The sequence below is a fragment of the Idiotropiscis lumnitzeri genome, chromosome 7, assembly GCF_059441095.1.
Source record: "Idiotropiscis lumnitzeri isolate Australia: NSW breed Sydney's pygmy pipehorse chromosome 7, RoL_Ilum_1.0, whole genome shotgun sequence".
Lineage (NCBI taxonomy): Eukaryota > Metazoa > Chordata > Actinopteri > Syngnathiformes > Syngnathidae > Idiotropiscis > Idiotropiscis lumnitzeri.
The window spans coordinates 18,350,110-18,371,421 of record NC_142397.1 but is presented as its reverse complement, the minus strand read 5'-3'; the positions used below and the strand labels follow the sequence as shown (position 1 = coordinate 18,371,421).

Below are 21,312 nucleotides of genomic sequence, written 5' to 3'. Positions count from 1 at the left end.
ATTGTGGCCGGCAAAAAACAATTGGCAGGCGATAGGCAAGGAGGGTTGCTATCAATAATAATAGAGGAACTATATTTACTGGCGTCGGTAGATACGAACGGAAAACGCTGGGGGAAAGATCTTCCCCCAGGGGAACCAAAACGACTAACAAAAGGAGCTTGCAATGCAAGAAACACGAAAACGAAAATGTCCTTCCTCCAAAGGGTAAGGTTAAGTCCAAACATCGAAAACAGAAAGCGAGCCGAAACGTAGATGTAGGAAAAACGAGCAATCAAACAAGCAAGCAAACAAACAAACAAGCAAGCAAGCAATCACGACAAATACACGGAACAAGGTTGGCAAAAACTACGGCAATGGCACAATGGCGAGAGCAAGTTGGGTCAGCAATAATCCGACACGCGGAAGTGCGTGTCGGAGGCTTATATAGTTAGTAATCAATGGGGTGATGAGTTACAGCTGAGCGTCTCGTGAGCTCGCCCCGCTCGTGGCCGCGTCTCCGGGCAACGCGCCGTCGACCCCGCCCACTCTGCTGCAACGACGAGGCACGGATCGTGACAGTACCCCCCCCTTAACGGACGGATTCCAGACGTCCCAAACAACACAAATACACAGTCCAAGAACAAGGGTGGGCGGAAGGGGTTGGGAGGTGGGACCACCACCCGAGTTCGAGACCGGTCTGGCGGATGTCCGGGAGGCCAGACCAGGGACAGGAACGTGGAACGGTGGCTGGTCGTCGAGCCCCGCCGGGACTGGAACGTGGAGCGGCGGCTGGTCGTCGAGCCCCGCCGGGACTGGAACGTGGAGCGGCGGCTGGTCGTCGAGTCCCGCCGGGACTGGAACGTGGAGCGGCGGCTGATCGTCGAACCCCGTCGAGACGGGAACGTGGACTTGAGGCGGACGCACGATGTGCTCCGCCGAGACGTGAACTTGGGACGGACGCAGGGAGTGCTCCGCTGGAACGTGGACTTGACCTTGAGACGGACGCAGGGCGTGCTCCGCCTGAACGAGAACTTGGGACGAACGCACGACGTGCTCCGCCGGAACGTGGACTTGGGACGGACGCGGGACGTGCACCGCCGGAACAGGAACTTGAAGCGCCAGAACGGGGCTCAGCAGTTGGCGAGGAGCCGGAACGGGACTCAGCAGCTGGCGGGGAGCCGGGACGGGGCTCAGCAGCTGGCGGGGAGCCGGGACGGGGCTCAGCAGCTGGCGGGGAGCCGGGACGGGGCTCAGCAGCTGGCGGGGAGCCGGGACGGGGCTCAGCAGCTGGCGGGGAGCCCGGAACGGGGCTCAGCAGCTGGCGAAGGGGCGGCCTGGTCTGTGCCGCTGACGGAGAGGCTGCGGCGGGCCGGGCGCAGCAGGTGGACCGGGCGCAGCCGAGACGGGGAACCTGATCCCTAACCTGCACGCCCTCCTCGGCGGACCGTAGGCAATGCGCGTAGCAAAACGGGCTCCAATTTTGGATTGAAAGGCGCCCCCAGTCGATGACTGGGTTGTGTGAGGTTAGCCACGGAATTCCTAGCACGACGGGGGCTGACCTGGCCGGCATGACGAAGAAGGAGCGCTTCTCGATATGGTTACCCGACAACTTTAAGGTAAGAGGCTCGGTTAAGCGCCGGACATCGGCCAGCTCGCGCCCGTCGAGGTCATAGATTTTCTTGGATCTATCGAGCTCGGTGACCACGCAGCCGAGTCGGGACACTAAGCCCGCATCAATAAAGCATTCGTCAGCGCCAGAGTCAATGAGTGCGCGAATCTTGATGCTACCACCGAGTCCCATGATCTCCCCGGCCATCTCCAGTCTCAAGGGGGTGCCGGGACTGTCCGGATCCCCTGCCACGCTGGCAGCCGGCTCTTGTCGGGGTTCTTTGGCCGCGGAGGAGCGGTCCGCGGACTCACAGTTAGTTGGGGGGCGAGGAGACGATCCCTGGCGAGCGGCCTTCTCCGGGCACCCTGCTACTCGGTGTCCTGGCAGGCCACAGTAGAAACACGCCCCCGTGCTGCGCCGACGCTCCCTCTCACGAAGATCCGGGCGGCCCGGACCCGGCTGCCTGGACTCGTCGGAGGTTGACCACTCGGAATCCCGGATGCGTGGACGTTCGGGACGGCGCTGCTCCCACTCCCGCTCTCGAAGCTGCTCCCGGGGCGCCTGGCGGGTTGCCCCTATCTGCATGGGCTCGTCAGCTGGTGCAGGCTCTGGTACCCGGAAAAGCGGTAGCTCGGCGCGGCGCTGCTCCACCCCTCGCTCTCGGCGACGCTCTCGCAGGCGGTTGTCCAGCCGAATCGCCAGGGTGATCAGCTCCTCCAGCGTCTCGGCGTTGTCACGGGCTGCCAGCTCATCTTTTAGAGCCGAGTTCAGGCCTCTCCGGAACACGGACCTCAGGGCGCAGTCGTCGAACCCACTCTCGGCTGCTCGGATGCGGAAGGTGATCGAATAATCCGCAACAGATCGTGAGCCCTGGATACAGTCCAACAGTTCGGCTCCGGCCTCCTTCCCGCGGACCGGGTGGTGGAACACCCTTTGAAACTCGGCGAGGAAGTTAGGAAATGAGGAGCGGATTGCTGGGTGCGCGTTGCTCACGGCCATGGCCCATGCACTCGCTTGACCAGTCAGGAGGCTCATCATAAAAGCTACTTTTGAGCTGTCTAGCGCATAGGTTAGGGGCTGCTGGTCAAAAATCAGCATACAATGATGAATAAATGGGCCGCAAAGGCCAGGCTCTCCGCCGTAGCGGTCGGGATGAGCCAGGTTAGGCTCCTTAACCGGGTAACCTGGGGGCGGAGCCCCGGAAGGGGGATCGACCGGGTTGGGAACCGGCGAGGCAGGGTGAACTGGGGTACTCAGTCGGACCCCTAGGCTCATGAGTTGCTGGACCAGTTGGCCGACCGCGGCGCGCAGGGTCGCGAGCTCGGTCGCCTGTTGGCCCACTAGGCGTCCTTGGCTGGTCAAGGCATGAAAAATGTTCTCCTTGTCTGCAGAATCCATGGTCGGATTATTCTGTGAGGATCGCTCCCCAGCCGGGGCTGGGCAGCGGTGTGGGTGGATTCTTAAAGCGCAGACAAGGGAAAATATGGTAGGAACAATATTTATTGTGGCCGGCAAAAAACAATTGGCAGGCGATAGGCAAGGAGGGTTGCTATCAATAATAATAGAGGAACTATATTTACTGGCGTCGGTAGATACGAACGGAAAACGCTGGGGGAAAGATCTTCCCCCAGGGGAACCAAAACGACTAACAAAAGGAGCTTGCAATGCAAGAAACACGAAAACGAAAATGTCCTTCCTCCAAAGGGTAAGGTTAAGTCCAAACATCGAAAACAGAAAGCGAGCCGAAACGTAGATGTAGGAAAAACGAGCAATCAAACAAGCAAGCAAACAAACAAACAAGCAAGCAAGCAATCACGACAAATACACGGAACAAGGTTGGCAAAAACTACGGCAATGGCACAATGGCGAGAGCAAGTTGGGTCAGCAATAATCCGACACGCGGAAGTGCGTGTCGGAGGCTTATATAGTTAGTAATCAATGGGGTGATGAGTTACAGCTGAGCGTCTCGTGAGCTCGCCCCGCTCGTGGCCGCGTCTCCGGGCAACGCGCCGTCGACCCCGCCCACTCTGCTGCAACGACGAGGCACGGATCGTGACAGTACCCCCCCCTTAACGGACGGATTCCAGACGTCCCAAACAACACAAATACACAGTCCAAGAACAAGGGTGGGCGGAAGGGGTTGGGAGGTGGGACCACCACCCGAGTTCGAGACCGGTCTGGCGGATGTCCGGGAGGCCAGACCAGGGACAGGAACGTGGAACGGTGGCTGGTCGTCGAGCCCCGCCGGGACTGGAACGTGGAGCGGCGGCTGGTCGTCGAGCCCCGCCGGGACTGGAACGTGGAGCGGCGGCTGGTCGTCGAGTCCCGCCGGGACTGGAACGTGGAGCGGCGGCTGATCGTCGAACCCCGTCGAGACGGGAACGTGGACTTGAGGCGGACGCACGATGTGCTCCGCCGAGACGTGAACTTGGGACGGACGCAGGGAGTGCTCCGCTGGAACGTGGACTTGACCTTGAGACGGACGCAGGGCGTGCTCCGCCTGAACGAGAACTTGGGACGAACGCACGACGTGCTCCGCCGGAACGTGGACTTGGGACGGACGCGGGACGTGCACCGCCGGAACAGGAACTTGAAGCGCCAGAACGGGGCTCAGCAGTTGGCGAGGAGCCGGAACGGGACTCAGCAGCTGGCGGGGAGCCGGGACGGGGCTCAGCAGCTGGCGGGGAGCCGGGACGGGGCTCAGCAGCTGGCGGGGAGCCGGGACGGGGCTCAGCAGCTGGCGGGGAGCCGGGACGGGGCTCAGCAGCTGGCGGGGAGCCCGGAACGGGGCTCAGCAGCTGGCGAAGGGGCGGCCTGGTCTGTGCCGCTGACGGAGAGGCTGCGGCGGGCCGGGCGCAGCAGGTGGACCGGGCGCAGCCGAGACGGGGAACCTGATCCCTAACCTGCACGCCCTCCTCGGCGGACCGTAGGCAATGCGCGTAGCAAAACGGGCTCCAATTTTGGATTGAAAGGCGCCCCCAGTCGATGACTGGGTTGTGTGAGGTTAGCCACGGAATTCCTAGCACGACGGGGGCTGACCTGGCCGGCATGACGAAGAAGGAGCGCTTCTCGATATGGTTACCCGACAACTTTAAGGTAAGAGGCTCGGTTAAGCGCCGGACATCGGCCAGCTCGCGCCCGTCGAGGTCATAGATTTTCTTGGATCTATCGAGCTCGGTGACCACGCAGCCGAGTCGGGACACTAAGCCCGCATCAATAAAGCATTCGTCAGCGCCAGAGTCAATGAGTGCGCGAATCTTGATGCTACCACCGAGTCCCATGATCTCCCCGGCCATCTCCAGTCTCAAGGGGGTGCCGGGACTGTCCGGATCCCCTGCCACGCTGGCAGCCGGCTCTTGTCGGGGTTCTTTGGCCGCGGAGGAGCGGTCCGCGGACTCACAGTTAGTTGGGGGGCGAGGAGACGATCCCTGGCGAGCGGCCTTCTCCGGGCACCCTGCTACTCGGTGTCCTGGCAGGCCACAGTAGAAACACGCCCCCGTGCTGCGCCGACGCTCCCTCTCACGAAGATCCGGGCGGCCCGGACCCGGCTGCCTGGACTCGTCGGAGGTTGACCACTCGGAATCCCGGATGCGTGGACGTTCGGGACGGCGCTGCTCCCACTCCCGCTCTCGAAGCTGCTCCCGGGGCGCCTGGCGGGTTGCCCCTATCTGCATGGGCTCGTCAGCTGGTGCAGGCTCTGGTACCCGGAAAAGCGGTAGCTCGGCGCGGCGCTGCTCCACCCCTCGCTCTCGGCGACGCTCTCGCAGGCGGTTGTCCAGCCGAATCGCCAGGGTGATCAGCTCCTCCAGCGTCTCGGCGTTGTCACGGGCTGCCAGCTCATCTTTTAGAGCCGAGTTCAGGCCTCTCCGGAACACGGACCTCAGGGCGCAGTCGTCGAACCCACTCTCGGCTGCTCGGATGCGGAAGGTGATCGAATAATCCGCAACAGATCGTGAGCCCTGGATACAGTCCAACAGTTCGGCTCCGGCCTCCTTCCCGCGGACCGGGTGGTGGAACACCCTTTGAAACTCGGCGAGGAAGTTAGGAAATGAGGAGCGGATTGCTGGGTGCGCGTTGCTCACGGCCATGGCCCATGCACTCGCTTGACCAGTCAGGAGGCTCATCATAAAAGCTACTTTTGAGCTGTCTAGCGCATAGGTTAGGGGCTGCTGGTCAAAAATCAGCATACAATGATGAATAAATGGGCCGCAAAGGCCAGGCTCTCCGCCGTAGCGGTCGGGATGAGCCAGGTTAGGCTCCTTAACCGGGTAACCTGGGGGCGGAGCCCCGGAAGGGGGATCGACCGGGTTGGGAACCGGCGAGGCAGGGTGAACTGGGGTACTCAGTCGGACCCCTAGGCTCATGAGTTGCTGGACCAGTTGGCCGACCGCGGCGCGCAGGGTCGCGAGCTCGGTCGCCTGTTGGCCCACTAGGCGTCCTTGGCTGGTCAAGGCATGAAAAATGTTCTCCTTGTCTGCAGAATCCATGGTCGGATTATTCTGTGAGGATCGCTCCCCAGCCGGGGCTGGGCAGCGGTGTGGGTGGATTCTTAAAGCGCAGACAAGGGAAAATATGGTAGGAACAATATTTATTGTGGCCGGCAAAAAACAATTGGCAGGCGATAGGCAAGGAGGGTTGCTATCAATAATAATAGAGGAACTATATTTACTGGCGTCGGTAGATACGAACGGAAAACGCTGGGGGAAAGATCTTCCCCCAGGGGAACCAAAACGACTAACAAAAGGAGCTTGCAATGCAAGAAACACGAAAACGAAAATGTCCTTCCTCCAAAGGGTAAGGTTAAGTCCAAACATCGAAAACAGAAAGCGAGCCGAAACGTAGATGTAGGAAAAACGAGCAATCAAACAAGCAAGCAAACAAACAAACAAGCAAGCAAGCAATCACGACAAATACACGGAACAAGGTTGGCAAAAACTACGGCAATGGCACAATGGCGAGAGCAAGTTGGGTCAGCAATAATCCGACACGCGGAAGTGCGTGTCGGAGGCTTATATAGTTAGTAATCAATGGGGTGATGAGTTACAGCTGAGCGTCTCGTGAGCTCGCCCCGCTCGTGGCCGCGTCTCCGGGCAACGCGCCGTCGACCCCGCCCACTCTGCTGCAACGACGAGGCACGGATCGTGACAGCCTCAAGACAAGTTCTGTCGTGATTTGATGCTATGCACTATACATAAAATCAATTTAGATTGAACCAAATTTGCATTGGATCGATTTCACTGACGCTTATGCCTCATTTTTGATGAATTATTATGCCTACTATGCTATTGTATTTTAATTGTGTCATTATGTTGGTACTAGGAGAGTTGTGCATTTTTGGAGGGGGTTTCGGTGTAGAAAGTTTAAGAACCACTTTAGTAGTGGACAGGTTGCTTGCATGCGCAAGATGAAGTATGCATGCAGTACTTTTAATTCTTAGAATTCTTGAGAAATCATTATGGGTATCCCTTTGCCCTCATAGTATCAAATAGCAGTGCTTAGTCAATGAGTGTATTATTCTAAGATATGTGTCAAAGATTACCTCATGACTTTTTTTTTTCTTATCATTGTGAACAACAGACCATCGTGTGCATGAAGTGCCATTCAATGCACATGCGAAACTATCACATGGAAAAATGGAATTTCACTAAAAGAAACGGTGGCAATCTCTTCAGCAAACGAAACCACCACTATTCAACAGCTCATACAGTAGATAAACAGTAACGATAATAAAGAAATCCCCTCTGTGAAATTAGTATATGTATATCTTAGCAGAGATGGTGTTTATTATCATTTCAGCTAAGGCCAGATCCATTAAATTACCATTCTGTGCTGTCAAGTTTCTATTTGCATAGTCCAGGCACCGGCATTCCTGTATGGAGTATAAATGTTCTCCCCGTGCCTGATTGCTTTATCATCAACCTGTCACGTTTCAAGAGTGGCACGAAGGCATGTGGAATCACAAGCAAGTTAGTGCCGAACATCAGATAAGGTTCATTGAAGTGATAAAGTTAAGCACACAATTACCTGAAAGACTAGATTGCCAGAAATGGGGAGACCGCAGTACATCCACATAAAACAAAATATTTATTAATAAATGTGTGAAATTGGGCGGAGTACGCTGTTAATAACCGAGAAGAGGTTCCTTGGGTTTCTATGCGGTTTACTTATGATGGGAGAGGAGAGAAGTTTGGGTTTTTTTTTTGTTATGTGAGAGGGCTTTTTATTTATTTATTTATTTATTTTTATGATAATCATTGTAGACCTCTTGGTGGGCAGTGAGGCCAGATTGTCTTCTGTGCTATTCTCCTTTGCGTCCAGGGAGATTCATAGTACCTAGTTCAAGGGGGAAGCAGGCAACTGTCTGGCTTCTGCCAGTGGAGCATACCACATTTTATGTGTTACATTTGATGTGGATGGAAAAATTAATTTACTGTTGGATATTAAAATCGTCCAGTAGTGAGAAGAATTCAATGGCCAGTGTTCAGGTATTTGAGTCGACTCGAATGTTGAAACCACCAGGCAAAGTGGTTTGGGACTTTGGTCAATGAATATGATTTGGAGTGGGGCGGTCCCAGTCAGGGTGAAAGACAGATATTTCAATGAGGTGTTTATGTCAGCTATTTAAGTTAAATATGTTGTTCAGCTAAATGGTGAATTGTAGCCATCACACCAAGAACAAGGCTTCCCAGGATAAACATAACTAAGAGTGGCTTTGTGTAAAGGTAAAGGGGGCTGAAAGCAAGATTGTATTGGCTTGCATCCTTAACATTGCGAGGACAATGAAGCTGAAGGGATTTAATGTGGGCTAGGCAACCATAAAGTAACCAGCAGCCAATATTCCAGAGTTAGGATGTGAGGGGAGTGGCAGAAAGAGTGGCAGTAGCTAATTGTCGGTCAGCTTGACAGGCAACAACAGTGTGATAGAAGACTTCTGACAGGCAGACGGGGGCCTCATGTTGAGCTGATGCCAGACAAAGCTGGGTGGTAAACTTCTTAAGAAGATGTGCAGAGTAAGGCCTAGATCAAAATTGGCAGTGATCGAAGCTAACGTCAGGTACAGTAGAGAAAAGGTACAGCAAAATCTAGCTGTTGTCAATTTTAGCTCTCAAATGTCACTCATTACCACAAGTATCAAATCTGAATCAAGTTTAAGTGGCAATCAATGACAATGGTACAGAATGTAGATTTGAAACAAGCGTTATTATAGTGCTCGACTAATTTCGCGACGATCAGTAACAATTTTCGGTAAATGGGTAACACCACAATGGAGATCATTAATGACGTTTTTAATACGAAAATGGCATTATTAATCCTCTTAAAGTGTTTTGCAATTTCCTGTTGTAGAAGAAAAACTGGAATAATTACAAAAGACCATTATTTTTTTAAGAGTCAAATTATAGCCACTTGCATTTCTGTACAGAGAAAAAGCTTGGGTTTGGTTTGCAGATTAAAGAAAAATATATCATATTGCATAGATGCTTAGGTTGTAGCTTGGGGTTGGAAAAAATTGTAATATCATTCAAATATGATATTTAATGTCTTAAGTTACGAATAAAATGTGAATATGACAATTGCTGTCTTTCAGATGTAGGCTTTGACTCAGTACCACTTAATGCACCCCAATAGGTTATAGTTTTTGGGATTGGTGTATATATATATATATATATATATATATATATATATATATATATATATATATATATAAATATTCTTTTTGCCCACGTAGCCATTTTTACAATGTTTGGTCATCTTCAGAGACAATCGGTGCATACCCGGGAGTTTTTTTTCTAATTCTTCTTTGCATTTGTGACGTCACACGCGAGGCTGCAAACAAGGAAGATGAACTTCTTTTTGCACAAAATATATGTAAGAACATTGAAAATCCAAATCTAGTAAATTACTATACAGCCAATACTTCAGTTTTTGAGCAAGGATTGCAGAAAATGTGGGGACCATATAATACATGAGTACCGAGACAAAAATTGCTTTTGAAGGATGATATTGGGAGATCGTATAATATTTAAGTTCGTGTTATTCTCTCGAAATGACGGTAACTAATTTCAAGTGTTCTGTCACTATCTAATCATCGTCACAAAGGTTTCCGTCATGGCATGAATTACATTTGTAGAGTGTATGTGTTGACAGAGACACACCCAAATACCAACAAGCCCTTGCGCATGCACTCATACCATGTGACAGACATCGTGTCTGTGTTGCGCCATGTGAATAGAGCCAAAGCGGGCTCTGTTCAAAACACTTAAAGTTCATCCATATGCACCTACAAAGTTTTTTTCTTCTGTTTGTTTTTAGTGTGTATGTGTTCAATGTTTAGTAAGAAACGTCCAGGGGGTCTGATATGAAACTTTGTCTTAATTCAGTGAGTGTGTGCAGCACACAGGCAGATACCGGTAGGATGGTGTGGCAGAGTAAATGATGGCCGCATTGATCTCCATTGCTCTTTAATAGTCTTGTCATGTCAATTTAGCCCCTGAGGAACACTTGCTGAAGAGCTAATCAATAGTGAAATCTGGCACTAAGCAATGGGCATGTAGAAAGAGAAAACTATGTGAGAGAGGAAGAGCGTGAAGAAAGAGCAAGAAAAAAAGATTTTAGGGGAAAAAAATACAAATATAAAAAAATAAAAAAAAATCTTATTTTTATAGTGACAGAAGGCAAAATGTAACTTGCAGTTCTGATTTACTTTCCCATAGTCATCTTTCTCAAAAGGACTTTTCCACAAATAATCGAAATTCTTGACAACGACACTGTCAGGCGGAAAACTCCAAAGTCCAAATTTGGTCATTGTCACATTTTTTTCACAAATCGATATTATTGTTCACTCCCCACATGGGTTTGTAATTGGCTCAACAATCATGCTTTTTTTTTCCGGAAATTTGATCATTTTGGAAATGCTAAAATTCCACCCAAAGCTACCAGCAGAAAGTGTCTGACCCAAATAGTAATAAAAAACAAAAAGCAAACCCGCAACCCTCATGAGGAGAAGCGGCTCAGATAATGAAAGGATGGTACTGTTGTGTCGTTCGTGGAAAAATTTGTTCGAAAATCTTTTCAGTGAACGTGAGTGAATGGACCACCTCTTCAAGTGATTCGTTCTCTTCTCAGTTCATTTGAGCTCAGCCACATGCTAGTCATCAATCTTCTCAAACGACCAATCCGCTGCCAGCGTCAGCTGGCCAAGGAATTTTACTGAACATACTGCCACGCTATTGCCGTTCACAAACGATTCCGTCCGTGAATGTGATGTTATTTCCAGTTCACAAACAAGTTAGTGAGTGAATATAATGTCATTTCAAAGTCTCAGTTCATTAATCCCGCCCCCCACAACCGACTCCCGAGTCTCTGAACAAAGCCATGCCCCACAATAACGTTCATAAGACATGCACTGTCAACGAGCCGTCGTTAACCTCAGCTGCTCTCATAGCAGCATGACATTATCGTAACAGAGTGTTGCTTGAACACAAAATGTTACCGGTTTCATTTTTATGTAGAGGGGTACAATCATTTAAAAATTAAATGAAGTGATGTGGTTGTTTTTCCTGAGTCGTGGTGGTTTCTTAAAAAGTCAAATTACACGTAGAAGTCATACAGATAGTTTTATCAACAATAACGGACAACATAATGTCACAAAAACTGCACATTTTGGTTGACTGATTACCGAGAAATGAACTCTTCACAGTTTTGATGAGTAAATTCACCAAAAGCATGACCCAACTGTAACCAAATAAATTTACTTGTTGGGGGGGGGGTAAAATAAGTTGGGTGAAGCATATAAAGTGAAATTGTGTGACAACTAATAAGTAATTATTTTTAAAATGATGAAAGTAAAACCAGCACAACTTATTGTTGTAGGTTTACCGCTTTGGGTGTGCTGTAAGAAATCCAATACACACCTTGCATTTATGTAACCTTGGTTTTGACGAACTTGTTAAGAAAAATGCTTGAGAGGATCTGTTTGAATGTTACTGACCGGTCACAGGAGCAGGCCACCAGAACGCTGAGCAGGTTGTAGATTATAAAGGTGAAGATGACAGCTGTGATCGTACCACGTGGAATGGAGTAGCTTGGGTTCTTGAGGTCACCTTGGGTCAAGTATGTTCAGTTATAGGGCAGTCTGTATACATAATGTCCACTAATAGTCATGAACATTTACACGGTGTAACCGCACCACTTCTCCCAGAAACTGGAGCAATTACATATTATTCAGCATTCGATTTTCCTTTTTTTTTTTTTTTTTTTTGCATTGGGAAAAAAAATCCAAAAAGCCAAATCTGATTATTCCACACAGAACTCAAAACATGGATTGGACAAAATTATTGGCACCTTATCAAAATTCTAAGCAACCGTATTGTAAGCATGCCATGTTCCTTTCATTTGTAATTAAACTCACCTATGTCAATTAACAGGTGCTGCCAATTTATGAATCTCACTTGGAGCCAGTTAAAAAAGAGACAAAATAACTTAACCTTTGTGTTGTGTCTCTGTACGCTCCACACTGAGCAACGGAGGAAGAAAGAAGAGCAAAGGATTTTATTTCATCTTTAAAGAACTGAATATTTTGCGTCCATTGTGCGCAACATCAATCGGTTCACAGTCCATGGCACTGTCACCAACTTCCCTAGATATGGACGGAAGGTAATAACTGAAAGATGACAATGAAGAATAGTTGGAATGGTGGCTAAACAACCTCGTACTACTTCCAACATATCCAAAATCACCTTTGCAAACACAGGCTACAACAGTCGCAGCCTGCACTATCGATGTTTGGAAGAAAAGGGACACCAAGTTAGAAGACCCCACTACTGACGTACTCACATAAAAAAGCCAAGCTGGTGTTTGCCAAAACTTACTTGAAGAAGTCTAAGTTTTCAGGGAGAATGCCTGTGCACAAATTAGGACAAAGTTGAACCTTTTTGTAAAGCACAATCAATGTGCTGCACTGTCAACCAAAAACAAAATGAGGCCTTCAAAGACAGGAACACAGTGCCAACGGTGTAACAATGTGGAGGTTCAGTGCTGCTTTGCTACTGCTTGTACCGGATGCCTTGGATGTGTTCATGGTTTTTTTAAATCTGAAGACTTTGTGGTACAATGAGTAGTGCTGTGAATTTTAACACCGTCAAAGAACTCGGGGTGCAATGAGTAGTGCTGTTTGTTTTAATTTTAACACCGTCGAAGAACGTACTGTTGTTACCCGTGGGGGGTGGGAGGTTTAAACATTGATGCCTGGCTGCCTCCTCACACCTAACAAAAGTTTAGCATAGTTAAATGTCCGAAATATAACCAGTTGGGGTTTGTGTGCACATTCTTTCTCTTGTCCGCGTCAGCCTTTGTAAGTGGAGAATCTATTGGCACGGTATTTTTGATTTTGTGGAAGTGATCACATGAGCTCATGTTTGATGTCAATACATCTAAACTATTGTGCAGAACGCTTTTATACTTTCACAGGATGAAGTGGACAAGAGTAGTAATGTGAATTTGCATTTTGGTGGCGATCGGTCGCCGTTTTAAACAACAGAACTGTCAATTATGTAAGCAATTATTCCCTCGCTTGCCTCTCTGCAGTGACGTCAATGCTGAACCCGGAAAAAAATAACAAGCCCAGCTCCAAAAGGGGGCGTGCCAATTTGTCGTGAATCTTATCACAAAAATAATAAATAAATAACCTTTAAATCACTGCAGGGTCTTCTCGGAGGGAGCATTTTAGTACCGATGAGATTTTTACATGCAAACCTATTGGCTTTTATTTTTGCTTTAATGCAAACAGAATAAATAAACTTGAATGCCAAATCATCTGTAATTGCAAAATGTTCTGGGTGAAGTGGTGCATTATTTGAGAGAAGCACAAGTGCATCAGAGTTTTTGGCCACGAGTGTGCACATGCAGCTCAAATACCTGACATATTGGATCCCGCCATGATGCCGGTGCAACCATTAAACATCACAGCGAAAACAGTGGCAAAGGTCATCAGATTTCCGGTTGTGTAATCCACAGTGTAGTCGGCTGTGTTAAGAGACAATGGAAGATAAGTTATTGAAGTTGTTCCCTTTGCTTCCATCTCTAATCAGCAAGGTCAATGATATCTGTTGACAAATTCCCACAATGCAATGTACTTTTTTAAAGTGAACAGTAGACAGTTGTGAGGTGAGAAGGAAACTCATAGCCTCCTTTGATTTTACACAATATTCAACGCTCTAATATTTGGCCTTACCCCACAGGTTCCCTTGAAGGGTCTCCAATTTGAAGCCAGTAAAGTTGGCTGTGGTGGGGCCTGTTCCATTTCCCGTAGGATTGGAATCAGCAGTACTGGGCAGAAAGATGGTGCGAGGACGCACGGCAAAAAAGCTGATGAAGATCGTGCCCAAGACAAACATGACCACTAGGAAGATTAGGAAGGTGGCCTTGGCATAGATGTGAGCGCCGACCATGCACACAATCAAACATAGCAGGGCGATGGCTGTGGCGTAAAGCAGAGACCACCAGTAGCCTGATGGCAGAACCTGGTTGGATGATGTGGCAAGTGATCCATCTAAGAGAGGATCAGATATGAGAGGCCATGTTTTAAAAGATGAATGAGCATAAGTGACTCTGTCATTATTAATACGCATACAGTACTACATAATGGTATGGTATTTCCTTATTTCACAAAAAAAATCTTCAATAACTCATGTCATGTGTTATGTTATGCATAGGTAGTCATCTCTTTATCATATATAGAAAGTACATTTAGGAACCAATAAATGAAAAGCTAACAGTTTTTTCAATTGATAAAATTGTACTAGTTTTGTTGAAACTTACCCTCTGGCACGCCAAAGGTGGCCACAATGGCTTCGACTAAACCCAGCACGTAAAGAGCACAAGCACACACATTAGCCAAGAAGAACATAATTCCGATACTACCACCAAATTCTGGGCCCAATGCTCGGCTGATCATATCTGAGGAATTTTAAGAAAAGGTAGTTTGGGACCAGTAAATTCAATTTTAAATGTGTATCATATTGACAGTGATAAAGACAATATTGTATTTTGAACAAATCAAACCCTAATTAGCGTTTTTTTCCCCCTGTCACTTTGGCTAAATTTTTTGTCTCATGCAGGGGAATTGTTGTGGGCTTTTAAACCTGCTCTATATGAACTTTCTTGAGATTGGTTAGCCGTGTGACATAAATGAAAACAGACATGCAATTGAGTCACTTCTGTATGGTAAAATTCATAGGACAGAAAGCATAGCTTTCACATCAGTTAAATATGTGTGAGAGGATACAATAGGCGCCCCCAGCATCTAGTGCTCCATTGGTGGAGATGGCACATACAGACAGCACAGTCATGCAGATTATGAAGTAGGCCACAATAAACATGCCAATTCCTTGGTACAGTCCAGACTGGCCAACCAAGAAGCCTACAGAAAAAAAAACAACATATCAATTATGATAAAGGCAATGAGGGCTCATCACTGACTTAATTGAAACGCAGTTTGGCTGTTGAGAATAAAATAGAAGAAATGGAATATTGCTCTCATCTTACCATAATATCGATAGAAACACAACTGCAAACCTGATGCATTGTAAAGGAATTGCACTTGTCTTGCTTGGTTCATCCATGCACAAAATGAAAATGCATTCATGACCCATTCCTGAGCATGTTTGCATGTGGCATCACGTTATTAAAAAAAAAGGCAGCATTAATGCAATTTGCCAGATTTGTGGCTTATTTTGGGTATTTCTTTTCATTTGGGTTCTTACAAGATGACCTTAATCGCTCAACTGGCAAGAGGAAGGATAGACAACACAACTGGGTTGGGCACCTATTTGTTTGGTTTGAGCATGAGAAAGTCATCTGCAAATGTTTTGTGATCTATATCTTTGCTGCTGCAACACCTCAAATTTCCCCATTGTGGGACTAATAAAGGACATCTTATCTTATCTTATCTTATCTGATCTTATTACATTATCGCACCAAATAATACATCATCATCTTCAAACAACTTCTCAGTGAAATATTATAATTACAGTATTCTTGCGTCAAGCAGCTTCACAAAGTTACAAGAAGTTGGAATTGATATCGTCTCCTGCATAGTGTTGTAGAATCCGGATTAGAATGTGCTATTTGCGTTAATCGGCAAAGGGATTCATTGTTTCATAAAGTACAATAATTTCCACATTTGATTCCTTTGTGCAACAAAATATGCTCTGTTCTTGACATATAATCAGAAAGTCTCACAGAAATCAGAGGTGTTAGTACAATACCACTCGTCCTTGTACTTTTTTTTAGTAGTGGAGTTAGTGAAATGTGAGGCTGCACATAATAATAATAATAATAATAATAATAATAATAACAATAATAAACATATAGATATTAATAGCGCCATAAGAGCGTGATGTTAAAAATTGAAACACGTATGTTATAGCTTTCAGTTAAACAATAAAACCACTGTTGAAGTCATGAGCATGTTAGTGTGAGTGAATAGTCTTAAGTCGTACACAGACGCTACTGTGTGCATGCGTATGCGCACGCAGGCATGTGTACGCACTCAACAGCAGCTGACATCTCACGAGACTTGGGGTGGGGGTAGAAAATAACATGGTGGTAGAACTAAGAGACTGGAAACAGTCTATCATCCCTCGCATAGCCTGTCTAGAGATTCAATGAAAGTCACGGAGTAACATGAATGTGAAGCTCTGTCCGAGTGCTTCATGGATTGTCTTAGCCTTTTTTGATGCTTTCACAGTAATGATGTGAAACCGTCAACTGCATGTCATTTTATTATTTCCCGCTTCACATTAACAATTGTGTTTGCTTTAGAATCTACATGGATAATGGTGGCCAGAATTTATGAGTGAGAATTTAATAACCAGAAAGGTCCCATTTTATCACTTTTTTTATTTTATTATTTATTTTATTTTTTTTCCCAACCTACCATATCCTCTTATCGGCTTCGCAACATAATTTGAGTTGAAAATGCCCTAGTTTCAAAATTATTTCATTACTCAGAAAGAACTGATATATAACGGTCCGTTTAATCATGAAAAAAAATATCCAATATTTCAAAGTTTTGCTATGGTTGGGTCTTTTTTCTCCTTAATTCGATATGGGAAATACCTTTCCTCTGAATGTTTCCGAAGTATGGGTGTCTTGTGGCCACCGATTCTTTACTGTTTTGGCGCCATTGAAATTTAGCGGGAAGTCGGTGGAATTGTACTCAGCAAGACTGCACATCCCTCCAGAATAGCTTTACACCTCAATGGTGACGCCCGATGACCTCTCGAGCATCTAATGAGCACTCTGAGGGGGACTGGCCATCGTGAACGAGGTTACGTTCCCCAGCTGCTTCTCAATGTACAGAGTCGTGTGATTTTTTGGGGGGGTTTAAAATGGAAGGCAAGTTAAAAATGTTATTTAAAATATGATGATATACCTCCCACTCGTCTAAACATGTTATACTATTCTGATTAATATTAGGTTGATGTAATAACATTTTTGAAGATGAATCCGCCCATTTTCAGGCATCCAAGGAGGCAGACATTTTAGGCAGCACTGCCCCCTGCTGTCAACTGAAATTGACGTCAAAGTCTACTAAGACTGGCATTGCAAACGTCACAGCTCACTTTTTTTCTGGTTTTGGTCACGTGACATTCACAAAGGTGTAACAACCACTCAATGGCCACATACACAATAATTATAATAATTAGTCATGATCCTACATCACAACAGGGCCGTTTTTATAGGCCAATCTACAAACCCCATAGATGGAACACGTCAACCAGGTCACTGACTCATTTTGACATACGTTATGCATAAAATAGTAGATAATATTGGATAATGATGGAAGGGCACCTCTAGTCCAAATCAAATGGTGATTCCTATTGAAGCCAGCCTTTGTACAGCAGGGGTTTGACCGTAAACTTGAACATTGAAATCTTTATAAGCAAGCTGAGGCTAAAAATGTGTGGGTGTAGTTTTACTAATCGAAATATGTATTCTGTGGATCCATATCCACAACATCGAGTGAAAGATGGATTATGGAGAAAATAAATGCAAAAAATGGGGAGAACATCAAAACTCCGCACATAAAGGCCAGAGCTGAAATTTGAACTTTGAAACCAGAGCTGTGAAACAGATGTGCAATCTAGTGCCCAGAATTTCCATTTATACGAAGCATTAAAGACAACATGGCGGAAAAGTGGTTAGCCAGTCTGCCTCATCGTTCTGAGGTTGGAGGTATGAATCTAGACACTGGCCTTCCTTTCTGAAGTTTTTATGTTCTCACCATGCTTGTGTGAGTTTTCTCTGGGTACTGAGGCTAAGCGTTATAGAAAATGGATATATGATGGAATGATGTCGATTGCAATATTCCTAAAGAGAAAATCACACACCTCCTCTATGCTACAATGTGAACAAAATATATTTTATATAAGATGCAACAAAACCAGATCTGAATTGTAAAATCGGTTTCATTTTAACTAAACAAAAAGTTAGATTTTTAAATGATTGGAACCTTGAATGGTGCCACACATCTTTGATGAGAAATACAATATAATGCAATTCAACTTTATTTATACAGCGCAATGTACGATATAAATCGGTTTGATGTTGCTGATGATTTGCGATTTCTATTAATTAAATTAGCTTGGATATATTTGGCTTTGGTGAACTTTTACATATTGCATATTAATAAATATGACAAAAACTACAGCCTTACCCCCCATATCGAATTGTTACGTCATTAAATTTTAAATGTGTTACGTCCTTTAATCGTCTTATACCACATCAATCAAGAATCGTATGGAATCATGTTTTACCAGAACTGGGTCGGTTGCCTACAATTTTTATGAGTAAGTCTGCAGGCTCAAGGCCAGAAATGTATAGAGATTGCGGCCGGAGGGCGCGGAACTGCCCGTCAAAAAGGGTGAAGTGCCCAGCTCTGCATTTTATCATAATAAAAGTGATATCATGCGCACGCACATACACGTGCGCGCACACTTACAGGAACGACCTCCTAACAGGAAGTACAGGTGTAATGTTAGTTTCCATACATATCCTCTATGTGCCTTGTTAACATCTGTGATTTATGTAAGCAAAAAAAAAAAATGCTTGATCTCATGAATGAAAATTACACTGAGCACGAACAAACCTACTATGTGGTTAACTCACAACTGTTGACATGTTATAACGCTTGGGTGGACATCCATCTTATTAAAACTGTTCACGGGAAAAATAATAAAGTTTCAAGATTCAAAATAGTATGCATAGATTTCACATACGCGGGTGCGCATAACAAGTAATATTGATTACTGGATACTTCCATCGAGACTCACCGATTCTCAGAAATACAACCACGCTGAACATTGACAGCAAGGTTGGAATGACAACACCGAAGAAGGTGGAAAGTTTCTTTGGGTGACTCGAGTGGGAGAACCGGTGCCGAGTGATGACCGGGTTCTCCTCCGGAACCGGGCCGGGTGGAGATGCCCGCAGCTCGGATTCATTGACGCTGGTGGAGAGACGATAGTGGAGGAGAGGGGTCCGCTCTGTCATCTTGAAACTTGACTTGCTTCACAATATCACGCTTTTGCTTTGTTTTGTTTTTCTGGTGGATATTCCAATGAATAGCGCGTCTATAAACTTTACATCAGGAAAGTTAATCAGTGACATGACCTGACCGGCGACTCGAAAAAATGTTTGCTGGCTAACAACATAGCATCGTCGGAAATGGGTGATCGATATGGGCGGAAAAATCTGATGGTTTACCACGTTGAGCAAAGGTTCCGAAAAGTTTTAAAAGTCGGGTGCACGTCCATAAAAGGTTCCCATGTTGGTTAATTTCTCTGCAAATCCACTTGTGAGCTATCATGTGATGCACAAACATCAAGTTCCAGAATTCGCATGCATTTCCGGCTTTGTTATTCAAATTAAGAGCTCAACTCTTCCTATAATAATCATTTCACTTAATCGATACTACAGCAGGGAAAAGCAAATCGTTTATTTGATATTTCCAAAGTACTTTACTTAAATTAACAGCTTTATTAGTAAACCAAATGACACCCAGAAAAATTAAAAAAAAAAATACAATTTCCGGTAGTATTGCTGTATGCAAATCACACTTGACGAAAGGGTATCATTAAAATCTGTCAGCGGCCCATTAATTAAAATCGCACATTTTGTTCAGACCAATCACAACAATTTTGTGTATTTTGACAAGATTCCGGCTTCATAACATAATGGTCTTTTGCTCTTTTGCTCTTTCGCTTGGAAAGCGCCTTTACACCTAATAAGGCCCTCAAAGCGCTTCACACTGCTGTCACATCTACCTGCTGATGACATACCATCAGGGAGGTTTAGTTTATTATTTTTCTCATATTTTCCCCAAGAAACCATGATTGAGACGAAGAGGAAAAAGCCCATTAATCTATAAACAGCAAAGTGAATCTAGAAAAAGCGCTTTGTTACAGCTCCAGCATCGATATCAGTCGCAGAGCTATGCGGGTAGGCAGTGGTGATAAGGAGATAGATAGATAGATAGATAGATTGACAGACAGATAGATAGATCTTGATAAATACCCTACTGCATGATTGTTTTATTTTGCAAAACATTCATAAGTTTAATTCAGTTGTTTAGCTTGTGTAATTATGTTTATCTGTCCATGCCTATGCATTAGTCATCCCACAAAATCATATCGTCTATTATAGTTTAAAAACAAAAACAAGATATGTTTCCTATACACCTCACACGTGCAAATGTAATAAAATATTATTTAGGTATAAATAAAGTTAGAACGTGAAACTTGCAGCAGTACAGTCATGTCATTATCCACATCACTTATCCTGTACTGTGTCAGGGGAGGGTGCTGGAGCCTATCCCAGCTGACTACGGGTGAAAGGCGCACTACACCCTGAACTGGGCGCCAGCCAGTCACAGGGCAGACATAGACACCATCACTGAGTGGGAACTGAACCCACGCTGCCCGCTCACAACTCAGGCGAGTGTACCACTACACCATCAGTGACTTCAGCAGTATAGTACGAAGTGCAAATAAATTCCAATTTGCAATTCTTGTGCAATGGGCCAGTAATCCACACCAGAGGAAAATGATTCTATATCAGCTGTGCCAGAGTCAGATACCCTCTCATCAGCTCCCGGTCCCTCTGGCATCAGATGTTACTTTGATGGATGAACCTTGCCAGAGATGTATGGAGATGAGTGTTTTGTTTGGGCAATCTACGCTACTGGCTCACCCCTGATGCTTCCATCTAATATGTACTGGAGGAGGTTTTTGAATGTTCTCCAGCCAGAAAGCCCCCTCTGCGCACACGCGCACATGAGGTAAGAGTTTTCATCTAATTTGCTGGATGAAGAGTTCACCTGAGGGCAAGCAAATGTGAAGCAAACCACTGTTACCATTCCTTACAAGATTGTAGACACAAAATTTACAAAAATGTTTAGGAAAAGAAGAAGCGCGTAAGTTGGGGGAAGTTGCTTTTTTTTTTTTTTTTAATTTGCATGTTGAATAGAACATCTTATATTTACTTACCCTTATTTCATTTACAGTGCACTTTCTTTCACATTTTCTACAGTGTTCTTTTTATTTGTAAACATTTTAGACTCATATTATATTCCGTAATAAATAAACAACAATCAAAACTGGAGAATTTAAATTTCTTTGAAAGTGACCAAACTTACAAATTTGGCAAGTTTATCATCGCCATTG

General features: G+C 45.8%; 1 protein-coding gene across 2 annotated transcripts in view; it reads right to left on the bottom strand.

Moving 5' to 3' along the window:
• Positions 1-19,470, bottom strand: part of LOC148333841 (solute carrier family 12 member 9) — a 69,054-nt gene extending 49,584 nt beyond the window's left edge. Inside the window, exons 1-7 of one of the 2 annotated variants that reach the window (XM_088300501.1) lie at positions 19,355-19,464; positions 18,922-19,097; positions 14,871-15,005; positions 14,405-14,542; positions 13,818-14,135; positions 13,502-13,609; positions 11,577-11,688 (exon numbers count right to left, since the gene is read on the bottom strand). In XM_088300501.1, the coding sequence (XP_088156627.1) occupies positions 11,577-11,688; positions 13,502-13,609; positions 13,818-14,135; positions 14,405-14,542; positions 14,871-15,005; positions 18,922-19,097; positions 19,355-19,404 (1,037 nt within the window). In that variant the 5' untranslated portion in view covers positions 19,405-19,464. Of the gene's footprint in view, positions 1-11,576; positions 11,689-13,501; positions 13,610-13,817; positions 14,136-14,404; positions 14,543-14,870; positions 15,006-18,921 lie in introns of both variants that reach the window. The other variant, XM_088300503.1, reaches the window with a different exon arrangement.
• Positions 19,471-21,312: the final 1,842 nt, after the last annotated feature.